The following is a 14790-nucleotide window of genomic DNA, read 5'->3' on the forward strand; positions in this document are numbered from 1 at the left end:
CAGAGCAGGGGCACAGGCTGCCCAGGGAGGCTGTGGGGTCCCTTCCCTGGAGACATTCACCCCCCGCCTGGACGCGGTCCTGTGCCCCCTGCTCTGGGTGTGCCTGCTCAAGCAGGGGGTGGGATGGGATGATCTCCAGAGGGCCCTTCCAGCCCCCGCCAGTCTGGGATTCTGTGATTCTGTGAAGCATTCCTAATGTTTCAGCTTCTGAAGCAAAAGATGAGGTATGCTACCACTGGCCGTAGTGCCAAAGAAATTAGAAGGTGCAGTGGTCAGCTGTGATCTTGTGGCCTTACCAGGAGGTGAAAATAACTACCAGAGGGTAAGGAACAGCGGCAGTTGCAGATGCAAAAGGAAAAGCTAAAGCAGCAGCATAAATATAGGAAGAGATGAGTGTTTCACAGATGGAAAACAGAAGGAGAGAAAATGAATCCCAGTTGCAGCATCCAGCCTGCATCACCCAATTAGAAAGAGTTAACCACAGGGAGGGGGAAGCTGGCAGGGAAACAACCCACTACTATACATTTTGGCAAGGATGATGCAGGAGTGCAGGTAAAAACAGCTGTGCTATATCTGGCCCACTAAATGCCACCAGACGAGCCTGAACCGCATCACTCCCACCTCCTCAAAACTACTTGTCTGAGATTGTTCTTTTCAAGATGGGAGCTGACGGCTGAATCTCAGCACTCAGGCTGCACACGTGTACCTGCACACGTGTGTCATTTTCCCCTTCCTCCCACAACGACCCAAAAGCTTTAACTTCAGTTATTTGAGATTTCCTGTACACGTGGGTCCCTCCCTTGGGGGATGTGTGCCCCAGGTACAGCAGCTTTGAAGCTTGCCTAACAACGTCTTCTGGAGCTGTTCTCCACTGACTGTGCTCATAGCTCAACAACCAGATAAAAGACTGAGCAGTAGGAACACCAGCTGCAATCACCTGTACAGAAAAATGTACTGAAAGTAAGTGGATTAAATAAGTGGTTTAAGTGTTTTTCTTTTGTGAGTATGTGCATTCATTCACTCCTGTGGATTTGCTGTTAACTGTGGGTGGGAAATTATCTTGAGTGTTGACTGCAGCACTATCTTGTAGAGCTGGCTATCTGATTTAGAGACTAAAACAAACAAACAAAAACCCAAAACAAACCAAAAAAGCAACAAAACAACCGAACAACAAAGGTAAAAAACCATAAACAGAATAAACAGAAGTGAAGTGGAATACCAACTTCTGCATAACATGAGCTCTTCTAGCATATACCATTATTTCCCATGAAAGTCTCTGTTCCTCCCCTTGACGGGAGGGGACTATTTTGTTCTGTGATGACAGAAAGAAAATACTATTCTGGTATTCCAGGTATCAAGCCTCATTTTACCTGCACAAGAATTAAGTACAGGAGAAGAGATGTGGCAACTGGAGCAATTGATGAGAATGATCTTTTGAGGTTTGGTTTGAAGTTGATCTTGAAATTGAACTTGAAATTAACTTTGAAACAGAAGACGGCTTGCATGTGGGCCAGTGTGCTCAGACTGAAAGCTCTACGTCTGTGCGCTGGAGCACCAAGGAAAGCAAAGCCAGGCTGTATCAAGAGCTCGAGATGCCCCACTTTGATTAAACAGAATTTTAGAAAAGCTTCTCTTTCTTTGTAGTGAGCAGTTAAGTTAGGCAGCAGATTTGAACAGGTTATTGCTTGAAGGAGTAGTGGAAGATTAAAATGAAAAAGGGTTCTTAAGAGTTTCTGTTGTGAAGGTGGCCCCGGGGGATGTGAAGAGGTGCCCAAGACTGACATGAGGATGTGACAACAAAATGAGTTTCCAGAATAAGGAGAGGTGAAATGACTGAGACTAGTGGCTCATTACAGCCAGGTGTAAATCAGCTCTCTGCTTTTCATAAGACCTGTCATTATGGGAGCTTTTGCAAAGCAAGGTTTTGAAGGAGAAAACAGCTTTTCTTGGGACCGGCTCAGGTCAGATCCCCACCCCTTTTCTTCTTTTATGGGACCAGTTTCTCCATCTCTTGGTCTTGTTTACTTACACAGCTTCTCAATGATTCTAGTGGTGTGGCCAGCACCACAAGATGTCTCAGTGGGAACCCTGATGTAACTGCATGCAAATGCTAGCAACCAGGCGCTCAACCCCTCGTTATTATTAGAGCACAAATAAATGTCAAAAATTTCCTTTCAAAAAAAAAAAAAAGAATAGAGAAAAAAAACACATTTCAATAACAAGAGATTGGTGGTGGTGAAGTACCATAAAATGTCCCACCCACCGAGGGGTTTTTTGGCCAATAGGGGGAGTTTCAGACATTTCCAGAACTCTTGTCTCACCAAGGTGTTTCCTGCTTCTGACCTCATGTGCCTCTGAGTCACAGCTAGCTTCCGGCAAAGCTCACTGTGTCCCCTGACAAGGGGCTGTTCCCTGTCTCGTGTGAGGCACTTTCTAAACTGTTTTGACCATGAGGTTAATGACAGATTTTCCACACCTTCATTTTATATTTTTAGTCTCTGATGAGAAACTTATTTAGCCTAATTTCACAGTGCTATTTCACACCCTGAGGCAAGCTGAAATGAATTCTTAAGACCTGCCTACTTCTAGCTACTTCAGAGTGTCAAGTCAATTGATAAAGAACACATTAAAATTTTAGCAAGTTATCTTTTTTGCAATTTACATGCAGACTGAACAGGAGCAGGGCAGTGGAGAACAAGTTCACTTCTCAATCCACACTAGAATCATAGAATCATGGAATCATTAAGGTTGGAAAAGACCTCTAGGATCAAGTCCAACCCCCAGCCCAACACCCCCAGGCCTCCTAAACCATGTCCCCAAGTGCCACGTCTGCATGTTTCTGAGCACCCCCAGGGACGGTGACTCCCCCCCAAGGTCCCCCTTGTCCCGAGGGGCCCAAACCTGAGCCCAGCACTCGAGGTGGGGCCTCCCCAGGGCCGAGCACAGGGGCCCCATCCCTGCCCGGCTCCTGCTGGCCACACCAGGGCTGACACAAGCCCGGGGGCTGGTGGCCTCCTTGGCCACCCGGGCACTGCTGGCTCATGCCCAGCCGGCTGTCAGCCAGCACCCCCAGGGCCTTCTCCGTCGGGCACTTCCCAGCCCCTCTGCCCCAAGTTATCATGAGATAGCGATTCATGAAATTGCACTTTTCTTCAGGGACAAAATGCAATCCTGCAGAGGTACACGGTTCCTTACTATCTCTTTGAGAAAGGCTCTATGTTAATTTGACTGAACTATAAACATACTGACCTGAGGGACACTGGTAACAGCACCTTCGTGAAGTTTCATCGTAGAACCAATTCTCATGAGAATCACAGGAATGAGATGGGGTTAATGGTGTCTAGAAATTGAAACAGACAAAAGGCAGAATTAGAAAACAGCTCGGTATTAGAGCAGAACCCAGTATCTGTCTAAAGTGATGGTAGCTGCAGACAGTAAGGAAAATCCTACAGCTTTTTGAAAGTTCAAGTATCCCCAAAGCAACTAAATTACTGCTGCCCATAGCTTAAGCAAAGATTGCAACATTCGGTGTATTTAGCAATAATTCAACATGTATCTTCACCCATCAGGCTCTTTTATCTGAAAGTCATTTAAACACAGGGATGGAATACTGTAGCTCAACCTGTGTATCAAGCAGTTCAGTGCTCAGAAACTAACTCCTTGTTTCATACAATAAAAATGGTAGCGGCCTTGCCCTACAAAAATGTTTTTCAGCCAATGCTCCAAATGCCCTTTGAAACTTAGCTGCAGGACCACGAAGAAAAGCTTATCTATTGGTCTGCACCTCCTTTACAAATTTTTTAACAGTTAGCAAATAATAATAAAAAAAAGGCTAAAAATTGCTGTCCTGAAACGATCCCATATTAATTTGAGATTTTTTAGAAAATAATAATAAAAAAAGAATCCCTAACATCCATAATGATTTCCAGCTATTTTCAGCAATCTCTAAATCTAGCAAGATTGGCTGTAATCCACACAGATAATTCTCGTTTGCAGCAAACAAGTGTTTCTGTCCAGTTGCTTATGCAGCCATAATGCTTGAATTTAGCGAGGTAAAGATGTGTTTGTTATGAACGAATAAATTGTTTTACTTATCATTTAGGGACAAATCCTAATTGAGAACAAGAGGTTTTTGCCTTGAAAAGAATGCTGCAAATACCCACGCGATGAAGCCCTTATTCAAATAACGAATCCCATTTCTATTGCGAGTGAAGGTTTTCAGGTCGACATTTGGTTTGACTACATAACTGATACTTGTTTGATCAAAAAAACCCCACACAATAGTTCTAGTATTAGCTTAGAAAATGAGACTTAGCTATGAATTGTATCAAGAAGCATATAATAAGACTTCATTTTTGTATGGCAGGGCCACTATATGTTCTGGGAAATTACAGCGCTACAAGTTTTCTGATGAGCAAATCTGATTTTTGAATTTGGCATCTCCCTTAATAATCCCCTAAAAATGTTGTTATCTGAATTTCATTTTCAGTATTTGCTAGAAGATATAAGTGGCATTTCTTATTAAAGACTCATTCAGCAGATTCCCCAGAGATTTTCCCACATGATACTGGTAGAGGAGTTAAATATTTCAGAAAAACAACATCTCTCTGCAGATGAATTTCCCATTGGCCTTTGAAATAATACCTACAGTCTCCTACTGCCTTTGTATGCAGCACAGAATCTTACCACCTAACCAATTTCACAGCTGTATTCTCCTGTTTAATACGCTGCTGTTCTCACGGCAGGACCATAAAACACAGAAGTTATTTAACTTGCCCCAGGTTACACTGGAAAACAGAAACTTTCAGTCAAGGAGGAAATTAACAAAAGGACAAGAAAAAGAAACATACTGAAACCATTAAATTTCATCGAGCTCCAGTAATAGAACTGAGAAATCCCGCCTGACACATTTCTGCACTAACCACTGGGCCACACAGCCTCCCTACAAAGCATTTTGCTAGCTTATGCTACGGAGGAAATAGCAGAGGTCTGCTTGCTCAGCCTGACTCAAATCAGGTTTACAAATATGCACCCTGTATTTTTCTTTTCTGAAGAGGAAGCCCTAGACTGTAGGAAAAGGAAGTGGAATCTCCTTGCGTCTGCGTGGAGCAGCACCCCGGTTAGCCAGCCACTGGGGACTAAACCGAGTAACAGGAAGCGACATGAGACCTGTCACTAAAGGGTCATTCAGGAGCCGCTGCGGTGAGGTGAAGTGAATTAACTCGTTTTATAAGGAAAGTTTAAGACACGAGAGCATCCTGGCTGTAGCTAAGCCATCCTGGATTAGTGTAAGAGCTCTCTGTAAGAGCTACGGGAAGTCACCACAAAAACCTGACCTTCTCCTCCAGGTTCTCCTACGCAGCCGACGCTGGCTGCAAATGATGTTACATTTTAAATTGGGATGGGAACAAAATTCTTGAATGATTTATGCAGCACATAAGCTTAGAGCTTATTTAATTATCTCTTTTGGGGTTCGAACAAAGGAATAGCGTCTGTGTAGAAGTGTGAGGAAAGGGCTGCTTTTTAAAAAGTTACCTTGTCTAAAATATTGAAAACAGGAGTTTAGGATTAGATTCTGCTCTTAATTACAGCACTCCAAATTCTGATTATGAATTTGACCTGATGCTCGCGCTGTGAGAAATTACTGCATGCACTATACATACATACTACACAAATTATGAAAATATACATACAAAATACTCAACCTTTTTTTTTTCCTTTCCGCAAGAGGGCAGCTATATACTACAGCCAGCTACATAATGCATGACATCCGCAGCTTCACAACAAATGCTGCTTTCAGGTAACCACTTACAAGCCACCTTTACTGTTTACTGAGCCAAGCCCAAGGTGCTCTGCTGTAAAAAGACGTCATTTTATCAAATCATGAGATGATTCCTATGGCTGAGAAACCACCTTCTGAAGAGCCCACCACTTCTAATCCATACCTACCTGCAAAATGTCTTTAAGACTTGCCGTCTGTTCAGTAGAGGCGTTTCATGAGTATGAGACTTACTATAGGTCCTTTCAGTGATAAATAGTGTTCATATCAATGCTCAGCATCAGTCATCATCTCCCCATTCCTGTCATTTTTTTGCCTCCAAATCCTAAAGCCGTTTGATTCCCAGTGTGACCCGTAACAGCAATGCAATGATGCAACGTTCCGCCCTTACACTAAGCAGCAAGGCTGGCCCTCTGTAGACAGCATACTTCAAGGTAAAGACCTGAGTATAAACGAAGCCCCCATTCCTCTAGCGCTTCAGGCTTAAAAGCTCAAAAGAAATTACATAAGCAAAACTGGCAGTGTGGAAAGGCAGGTGTCACTAAAAATTATATGGGCTCTGCTTCTTAACTTATGCAAGGTGTTTTGTAAGCTAGATTTCAAGTTTTCATGCATCTGGAATAAAAAAGTCTTGCACTAAGAGCGCACCAAAAGTTCCGTGAGTTTTTGGGGAAATGAAGCAAACTGGTGCCTAAAAGCAAAGACATGCCTTGAAGAAATGCCAGAGGTGAAGGGCCAAGGTCTCAAAATGTTTTAAGTCTTCCATGAAATGATGGTGTCAACTCATTTTCTGCAGAGGTTTGATTACACTACTTTCAGGGAAAGGGTGAAGGAAAGACAGCCATACAAGGATAAGATAATTTTCATTTTTTCTATCTGTGTGTAATGAATATCAGGGTAATGAGTTAACTAAACCAAAAGATAACAAGCCAAAGATACGAAGTGCAAAGGGAACAAAAATGTGCATTATTAGTGGGCAGCAATAGGCCTGAACTGAGGTAATTTATCCACTCAGCGACTGAACGTGTAAATTACCTCAGTTTCACCCCCTGTAACTACTCTTCCAACATGTAAAACACCACCTCTGACATCTCATTTACAATTAGAGAAATTAGGGTACAAGTTTGTAATAAAATATTGGCTTGTTTGAGCTTTCATTTTGATGAACTCAGTATTTCTAATTAGGAAGAGATTGCTGTAAACAATTCACCAAGAAACACAGGGAACTCTAGATTTCAATTTTCCAGTCGCACTCCTTTCATGACTCAATGCCTCTGGAAAGACACCTTATGCATTTTCTTGATTTTACTATCATCTTAGATCTTTGTGTGCAAGAAGACTCCAAGTTATATGATTGATGTGTTTGGTTTTTTTTGTTCCTCAGCTGTTGGCTACTCCTTTTTAACAGCAGAAATCTAGACATTAACCATCAAATACATCCAAATTTGGAGGGGCTGCAAAACACATAATGCATATTTTTCTTGCTGTTCCTGGACAGAATGACAACTGAGTGCTGGAGTTACGAAATATTTTAATGCTGATTAACCACTACTGTTAAAAAACTACAAATATTTCAGTGGCTTGGCCAAAAAAACCATTAGATTTCCACAGAATTATGGAAGCAACATATGTGCATAACTTCTCAGAAATTAAGGTTATTAAACCAACATGGTTATTTTCAATAGCAGCTTATAATTCCTATATAGTGGTAAGCCTACCACAGATTGCAGCTGGAACACAAAGTGGATTTCTAATCCTCACCTGGTAAATATCAAAATGACTTGGGTGAACTGTTGGCTGAGTAGTCCAGTACTGAGCTTGTACCTCCAGGCTCAACTCTGTCTAAACCCACAGCAACGTGACAATGAGGCCATCACAAGGCTGAGGGCAGGAAAAGGGCCTGTAGCTTAATGTTCAAGGTTGGTGGTTCCATTCCCGGCTCTGTCGTTGCTTAGCCCTAGATGAGTTACTTTAAAGTCCTTGCTGTATTGGGTCCACTTACAATGATGGGTATTTTTGTGGTGGTAGCACCAGGGAACCCCTAATAGGCTCTGTGAGGGCACGCAGGTCACAGTGTCCCTCCAGTCCCACTGGGTCCTCAACTTTACATTTGCTTGCTTTTACCAAATCTTGTCCAAACTGTCACCAATGGTGCTGTAAACACTCCTCCTCCTGCCAACACTCGCAGCTCACTTGCTAAGGGGAGGACAACTGCTATCAGCTTAGGTCAGTGCTACACCAGAACTTACAGTTTACATTCTCTCTGGCTTTTCCAGTGAAACACAAAAGCATCTTTCCACTCAAGAACTTGGGCAAGCAGTTTGCTCGGGAGGCCATCACATGCCGTTTACAATCAAAACAGGCAGGGGAAAAGCTAGTTATCTTCTAAAACTGTGGCTACAAAGGAATCTGGTGACAGCACAGAATGATCCTTTTTAGATGAGGGAAATTCTGAGAAAAATTCCCACCAACAGTAGCTGCGTTTATCTCCCCAGCACAGATACATACTGTTCTGAGCTGCGAACCTGTTTTGAGCTGTATTGCCAACGGCTGCAACTGTGGGAGCCTGCTATGTACTGGGTTTCTGGTACTGTGACTGAGATGACGGTAGCCAACAGTGGAAGGTTTTAAAGAAAATATCCCGCTCGTCAAGCCTTAATCAGAACAGAGGTCACCTAAGAGAAGGGAGAGAATGACAAGGGCAGTGAGGAGAAAAGGGAAAATTCGTGTAAAAAGTGGTACTTCAGCATGTGAGTGCTCAAGAAGAACACAGCAGGAATAAGAGGAATATGTGCTCTTACTGCTCTCATTGCCAATAAAAATCTCAGCATTAAGACATTTCTAATATATTTCTGGTTGTGAGTGTTTGGGCAAAACCAAGCATTATAAAATATTGATGAGGCACATAAGGTTTAACAACAAAATACTGAAAGCCTTTGCCTCGGACCATTACCCCATTCAATAGTATGAACTTAAGTCAAAGAATCCTTTTTTAATACATTCTAGGATGACAGTGGAAACTTAACCCATCTCAGAAAAAAATATGAACTTAATTACTTTGACTCAGGATTGTGTGAATATCACTAACAAAACTCATTTTTCCAGAGCAAAGCTCGTTTATTTAAATTAAGACTCTGTTAGGCAGAGGCTGAAGGTTAAGGTTTGACTTAGCAAGTCCTAGTTGCTCATAAATAACTCTTGAAATGAAAGGAAGGGACAAAGCAAAGAAGACAGAACAAAGTTTCAGCTTTGCATTACAAAACCTCAATGCTGTTCACCTTCTTACCAAAAAGCATCAGCTGTGAGTGTTGGGTGGGGTGAGAGGTTCACCTTGATTCCATGGTGCATGTGTGTAGAGGCCCACAAAAAAGAAAGCACTAAGAAATTCTCCACGTACAGTCCTGGCTATTTCTCCTGGCTCCAGTAAGCTTACAGAAACTGTCAATTAGCCAGTGAGAGAAGATTCTCTTCACCATTTTTGCCCCTTACTACTTATTTTGTATGGAAGGATTTGCGTGTAAGAACTTTCACTTCTGCCCCATTCCCTCCTCTTCTTCCTGGTACGCCTAGAAACACTGAAGAGTGTGGCATAATCCATACTCAGCAGCAACTAGCACGTGGCTTTGCATTGCCAAGGAAATCTCCAATAAGTTTTATGGAACAAACTCTCCTCATCTCTGCAAGGAACAGAATGAAATGCAGTAACCTCAAAATCCTGTTTAATTAACATTCAAAGTATTTTTCTCTTTCATCTTTTGACTGTCCCTCCTTCTTATCCACTCTTCTCTGAATCTCAGGACAGACAGAAACAGAACGCAGGTTATGCCAGGAAAATTCAAAATTCCAGCACAATTTCACTTTTTAAGGCACCATTTCCTAGTGTTTCCTGAAGAAAAGAAAGGAGACGTCGTACTTTTCCCTGTCCCCTCTCCAAAAGATAATCCAGTCTCAGTGAAGAAATACCAATTTTGCCCCAATGAGTATTGTCCATTAGTACTTGCAGTTCTGTTTGTTTATACGTATTATTAAACAAATATTAAAATTCAAGGAAGATCACAGAACTATTGCTGGGTAGGAGCAGGAATCCAGCCGTGGTAGACAGTAGGTCTTTGCCCTTCCCATGTGAGGAAACTCTGAATGGATGGGACTGTACTAAGAGTGGAGTAGCAGGGTGGGAATATGTGTCTATTACAGCTGTGCTAATCCTGTGGCACTTTGCCACCCAAGGGTGCAATCCCACTTCCCCTCTCTTGCCTGTAGTCACATTTTCCTTCCCCTCCAACTCCTTGATTGTTCAAGACAGACCAATTGTGTTTCCAGAGGGCAAATCAGTTCTAGGAGTTCATCTGACTGAAAACTCTGCTTTCTGAATTTGTGAAGCTGGTTTTCGGAGGGTTACTGCGCTGAAACAATTCACCCGTGGCTGCACAGTCCCCTGCAGTGGATTCAGCGCAGGAAAGCTGGTGGCACTGTGTAGCCAGGAGCAGGGCCTCCCCTCTGCGCAGCAGGTCTCTGCCGATGCGCACAGCTGTAACAGGAAAGCTCACAGACATTGGTTCTCATCTGTATACTATGTCAGAATTGATTTCAGCTGGATTGGACCTGAGGACACAATGCAGAGTAAATGCTGCTTTATGCCAGCTGTAGAGGAACAGATAACTATTTAAACTAACAAAAGGTAAGCTGGTGTAGTAAGCGACCGCCAGCGTAGCAGAAAGCCTGCCACTACAAAGTTGATCTGTCCACGTTTTTTGAACAGATTTGAATGAGCCCTACACCTCTGTCAGACTAGTAATCTTTATCTGTTTTTTCTCTGATACAAGGAGTTCTTAAATCGGATTCAGCATACTGTTCAGCTGGAGAGAGACACGGACTGAATTGCATTAACCTTTTCCTGCATGCACTTCAAATGAAGGTTTTTGATTTAGCAGGAGCTGGAATACATCTTGTGAAAGTAAAGACCGCAGTTTATGTCCTGTTCAGACTGCTCTGTGACAGGATGGCCAGGGATCCCTCGGCTTACTGCTTCCATTGACCTACCGGGCCAACTATTTTTTTCTGTTTTAAAGTGCTGCAGATCAAGGCCCAATTAAATAAACATTTGTTACAAATCATTTGGGTTTTTCACTGCTTGCTTTTGAGAATTAGTTATAGAAAACAGGCTTTTTGCAGCTCTTCTCACTTTCCTTGTATCTACAGGCACGTTTGCTATTCCAATTTAAATAATGGCAATTGTAAAGATGGTGCTGAATTCAGTGGGATACTCTGCAATTCAGTCAGGCCAAGGTTTGACTCATTTATTTATGGTCTTTTGAGGTCATAAAGAAAAAGTGATGGTGAGGCAGAGTAAGAAATGGGCTTGCTACAAATGAGCTGTAAGTCAGGAAGAAAGCATATTACAGTAAAAAAAAAATCTTCTACCAGCATGCGCTATTCTAGAACTGACTAATACTGTAGCAAAACAGTTGACTCCCTTTCAAGCTTCTATCCAAATTCTGACTGTTCAAAAGAGGCTGATAACCTAAGACTTCAAGTAGTCACGCTTCATCTGCTTGACAGTAATGACATTATTAACAACTGAGAGTTAACTGACTATTAAAGCAAACAAAACCCAAACTGTGGGCTCAAGTGAGGTGGAATATAGTTTAAAATGTGACCAATAAGCTGACTTGCTCACATGGAACAGTATCACTTGTACTGCAGTAGCAGTAAAAGCAAGTGTTGCTGTGATAGACGCAATACAGAAAGATGGTGAAAAGCCAGTTGCTTATCCCAGCAAGATCTACACATTTATTCCAGGTAGCTGATGATTTTGCAGAGAGTCTGAATGTTGACAGTGAGTATCAAAAAACAAATTTTCTCTCTGTCCCTTTCATTTTGTGAACGAAACACCAAAAGCGATGTCAAATAGCAAAAATACCATATCTTTCTTCATCTCCTAAAGCAGTTTGCATTCAGCAGACCAGACAAGCTTATCTGAATGACCTCCTAAGTATCTTCAAGTGAATAAGGGCTACAGACTCCAGTCCGATAGATGAATAGCGATCCTTCTACATTTCAGGAAGCAGACAGTGGCAGGACAGATAAGCAGGGCAAAGTAGAGCAAACTTGCAATGTGGGAGGGGAATTTACAACTAAAGACACAAGGACAAACTCCTACTCTTACCAAAAGAGCCAGGAGGATCTTTTTCAAATGTCTATGAAAAGGATGCAGGACTTGGTTATTTTCAAAAATCTAATCAGAATCAGTTTGTTGTACAAAATCTGACAGCCCCAGCGATGTGCCGTATCGTTCAGTTACAATGCACAGACAGGTGTCTTAGCCTAATATATGCTCATATTTCACTGCAAGGGAAAAGGGCCAATTTCAGGATCCAACAGTGTGCAGTTGCTCACCTACTTGACTTTACCTGTGCAAAGTGCCTCTGCGACTGTGCGACTAACCTTTTTGTGTGTGTCTGTGTGTGTGTCTGTGTGTGTCTGTGTGTGTGTGTGTGTGCGCGCGCGCCAGGGAAATTACCTGGATTTATGCCAGGAGCTGAGGGCTCATCGCCATGTGATCCACTAGGGAGGAGGTGGAAAGCAGCTGGGCGGGGTGGAGTGGGGAGGGGATCAAACCCACAGGAGATGATACGACCTGAGCAGGGAGCTAGCTTGCATCTACAGCATCAGCTGAGTGCAACTAGTAGGGCATGTCTACTTTAAGTCAATTTTATGCAGAAATAATAGCTCATTCATGAGGAAGTCAGTGTCAGAGGGATGGGCAGTTGTGAAATGGTAGTTTATTGGGGTTTTTTTTTTGCTTTTACGCCTTTCAATTTGCCAGCCCTGACTCACATCAGCAGAGCGAGCAGAAGCCCTCTGAACCAAGCTCTGCGAGGAATGTGTGTCACAGAGCACCTGGCATCCTGGCAAAAATAAAAGCCACTCACCACAACAAACAAGAACAGTCCCCTACCCCCATCAAATCTTTCCTCGTTCCCTAGCTGTGTTGTGCCTGGAGGGGCCGTAACACTAGCAATGCCACCAAAAAGATGCAGATCACAGCTTGTATCCCCTGATCCTGCCTGCAAAGTTCCCAGAAAGGGCAAACTCTCCTGGCTGCACTGCTTTATACCTTTATCACCCTGTGTTGCACAAAGCCTTTCTGTGGACACCCACTAGCCAGCACCCAGCCTATGGGCAGGATAGCCCTGCATCCCCAGGTACCCCCAGACCTCTCCAGGCTCTTCGTCCTGAGGAGCTGCAGGATCCTGGTGCCACCTTGCCTTACCTGTGGGGCTGTCTGGATATCCTGGAGAAGCAGCAGGAGCCACAATCCTAGTGTCAGGCTGCAGACAGCCATCTGCAGTGGTGTTAAATCTCCCTAGGTCCCAGCATCGCAGGTTAGACAGCCAAGTTGCTCCTCCTGGAGGGAGAGATCCTCCCAGGTTCCAGCCCAGTCTTGCTCTGTGTCTGTTCATTCAGTCCAGAGCCATTCCAGCTGTTCAAGACAAGCAGGAGACAGGCTTTGAGGCTCAAGCAAGCTGAGAAAACAATTTAGAAGGAAGGGGGAGGGGGGGCTGCCCAAAAAAGAAAAGTACAAAAAGAACAAAACAAAACCGCGTCAATCATTAGTCCCAGAGCTGTCGGGTTTCTGCGAGTCGGTTGCATGCATCAAGGTTGTCACCCGAGGTACAAGGCTGGCTGTGCAGAAATGCAGGCTCCTGAGTCATCTAGACTGCCCTGAGAGCACACTTCACCACCCCAAAGCCTTGGCCAGGCATGAGTCCAAGCCCTGCCTCATCCATCTGCCACAATCTCAAGAGCTGCAACCAAGCCTCAAGAGAGTTCCCAGTAAGAAACACTCATTTTTTTCAGTACAGTCATTTTACTCCTGTTTGGATGAGTGTGTGAAAACTCACAACCAACCAGGGTGACTCCACAAAGGTTTAGCCTTTACACGTTACCATCTAAACACCAACATACCGCAGACCATCCTTTGAGAATCCTTCTCTCTCCCCCAGTCCCACCTGAAATCAAGCGCTGTTGCTGACAATCATCCCTTGGACCTGCTACTCATCATTTCACTCTCATTTGTTACTCAGATAACGTTTTTTGGCTCTGCTGAAGAGATTTCGGTTGGTTTAAGATGTCATGAAGCTTCCTTATCTGCCCAAAAAGTTTTGTCAAAAGTAAAAGTTAGCCACTTCAAAAAAGGGCAGACTGCCTTGAAAACCTCTCCAAGGTGCTCAGGAGAATAATGAGAATTTGAATTCTCACACCCATGGTTTTTTGCTTCTCACCCTTACCAGCAAAAAGAAAAACAAAACAAATGAGAAAAGATTGAAAGTCAGATAATTGATAATTTTATTAAAGACCCACAGCTACCGCTCTGCCATCACGACACAGCACCAAAGCTGAGAGCATTCCACAGCGAGCCTGCGATGATGTAAATATCTTCTTCAACTCACAGCTGTAACTCTTTTCAGCTAACTGCCTCTATTCCTTTCTCCAGAGCACCATCTTATAAAACCCAGGCATTTTCAGGATATTGCATACTGCGCATCTGACACTCAAATCTAACCTCCTTTCTTCACTCTGTCAGGTTACTTTTCAGTTTCTGAGCTCTCTTAGCTATAAAAGCTGACTGTTGTAGGTATGTGTTTAAGGTGTAGAGGCAACTAAGTATTTGAATGTCCAAATTTTACATTCTTGTTTTTCCTAATTAAATAATGGGCTAGAAAATATCTTAATCTTGTGTAATAATATGCCATTAGGCAATTCTTCCAATTTATGAGTGTGGTTTCAAACGACATAGTAGTCAGGGCAATTGGTGAGCTCTGACTCTTCCTCTTCCTCTTCCTCCCCCCCCCCCCCCCCCTTTTTTTCTCTGATCAGCTCCCATCTAAGCTTTTCTAGGAAAAGGACAGGAACCAACTAAGACACAGCGTGGAAAGTTCTAGCCTCTGTAAGTTATACTGCTGAGGTCAATGTTTCTGATACAAAAACTAAGTATCCAAGTACAAAAA

At 43.2% G+C, this 14790-nt stretch overlaps 1 protein-coding gene across 2 annotated transcripts in view; it reads right to left on the reverse strand.

Annotated features, from left to right (window-relative positions):
* TNFRSF8 (TNF receptor superfamily member 8) overlaps positions 1 to 13457 on the reverse strand; it is a 28453-nt gene extending 14996 nt beyond the window's left edge. The window contains exons 1-3 of one of the 2 annotated variants that reach the window (XM_075114007.1): positions 13382 to 13457; positions 13053 to 13262; positions 3250 to 3340 (exon numbers count right to left, since the gene is read on the reverse strand). In XM_075114007.1, coding sequence (XP_074970108.1) covers positions 3250 to 3340; positions 13053 to 13124 — 163 coding nt within the window. In that variant the 5' untranslated portion in view covers positions 13125 to 13262; positions 13382 to 13457. Of the gene's footprint in view, positions 1 to 3249; positions 3341 to 13052 lie in introns of both variants that reach the window. The other variant, XM_075114006.1, reaches the window with a different exon arrangement.
* Positions 13458 to 14790: the final 1333 nt, after the last annotated feature.

This window comes from Phalacrocorax aristotelis, chromosome 19, assembly GCF_949628215.1.
Source record: "Phalacrocorax aristotelis chromosome 19, bGulAri2.1, whole genome shotgun sequence".
Classification (NCBI taxonomy): Eukaryota; Metazoa; Chordata; class Aves; order Suliformes; family Phalacrocoracidae; genus Phalacrocorax; species Phalacrocorax aristotelis.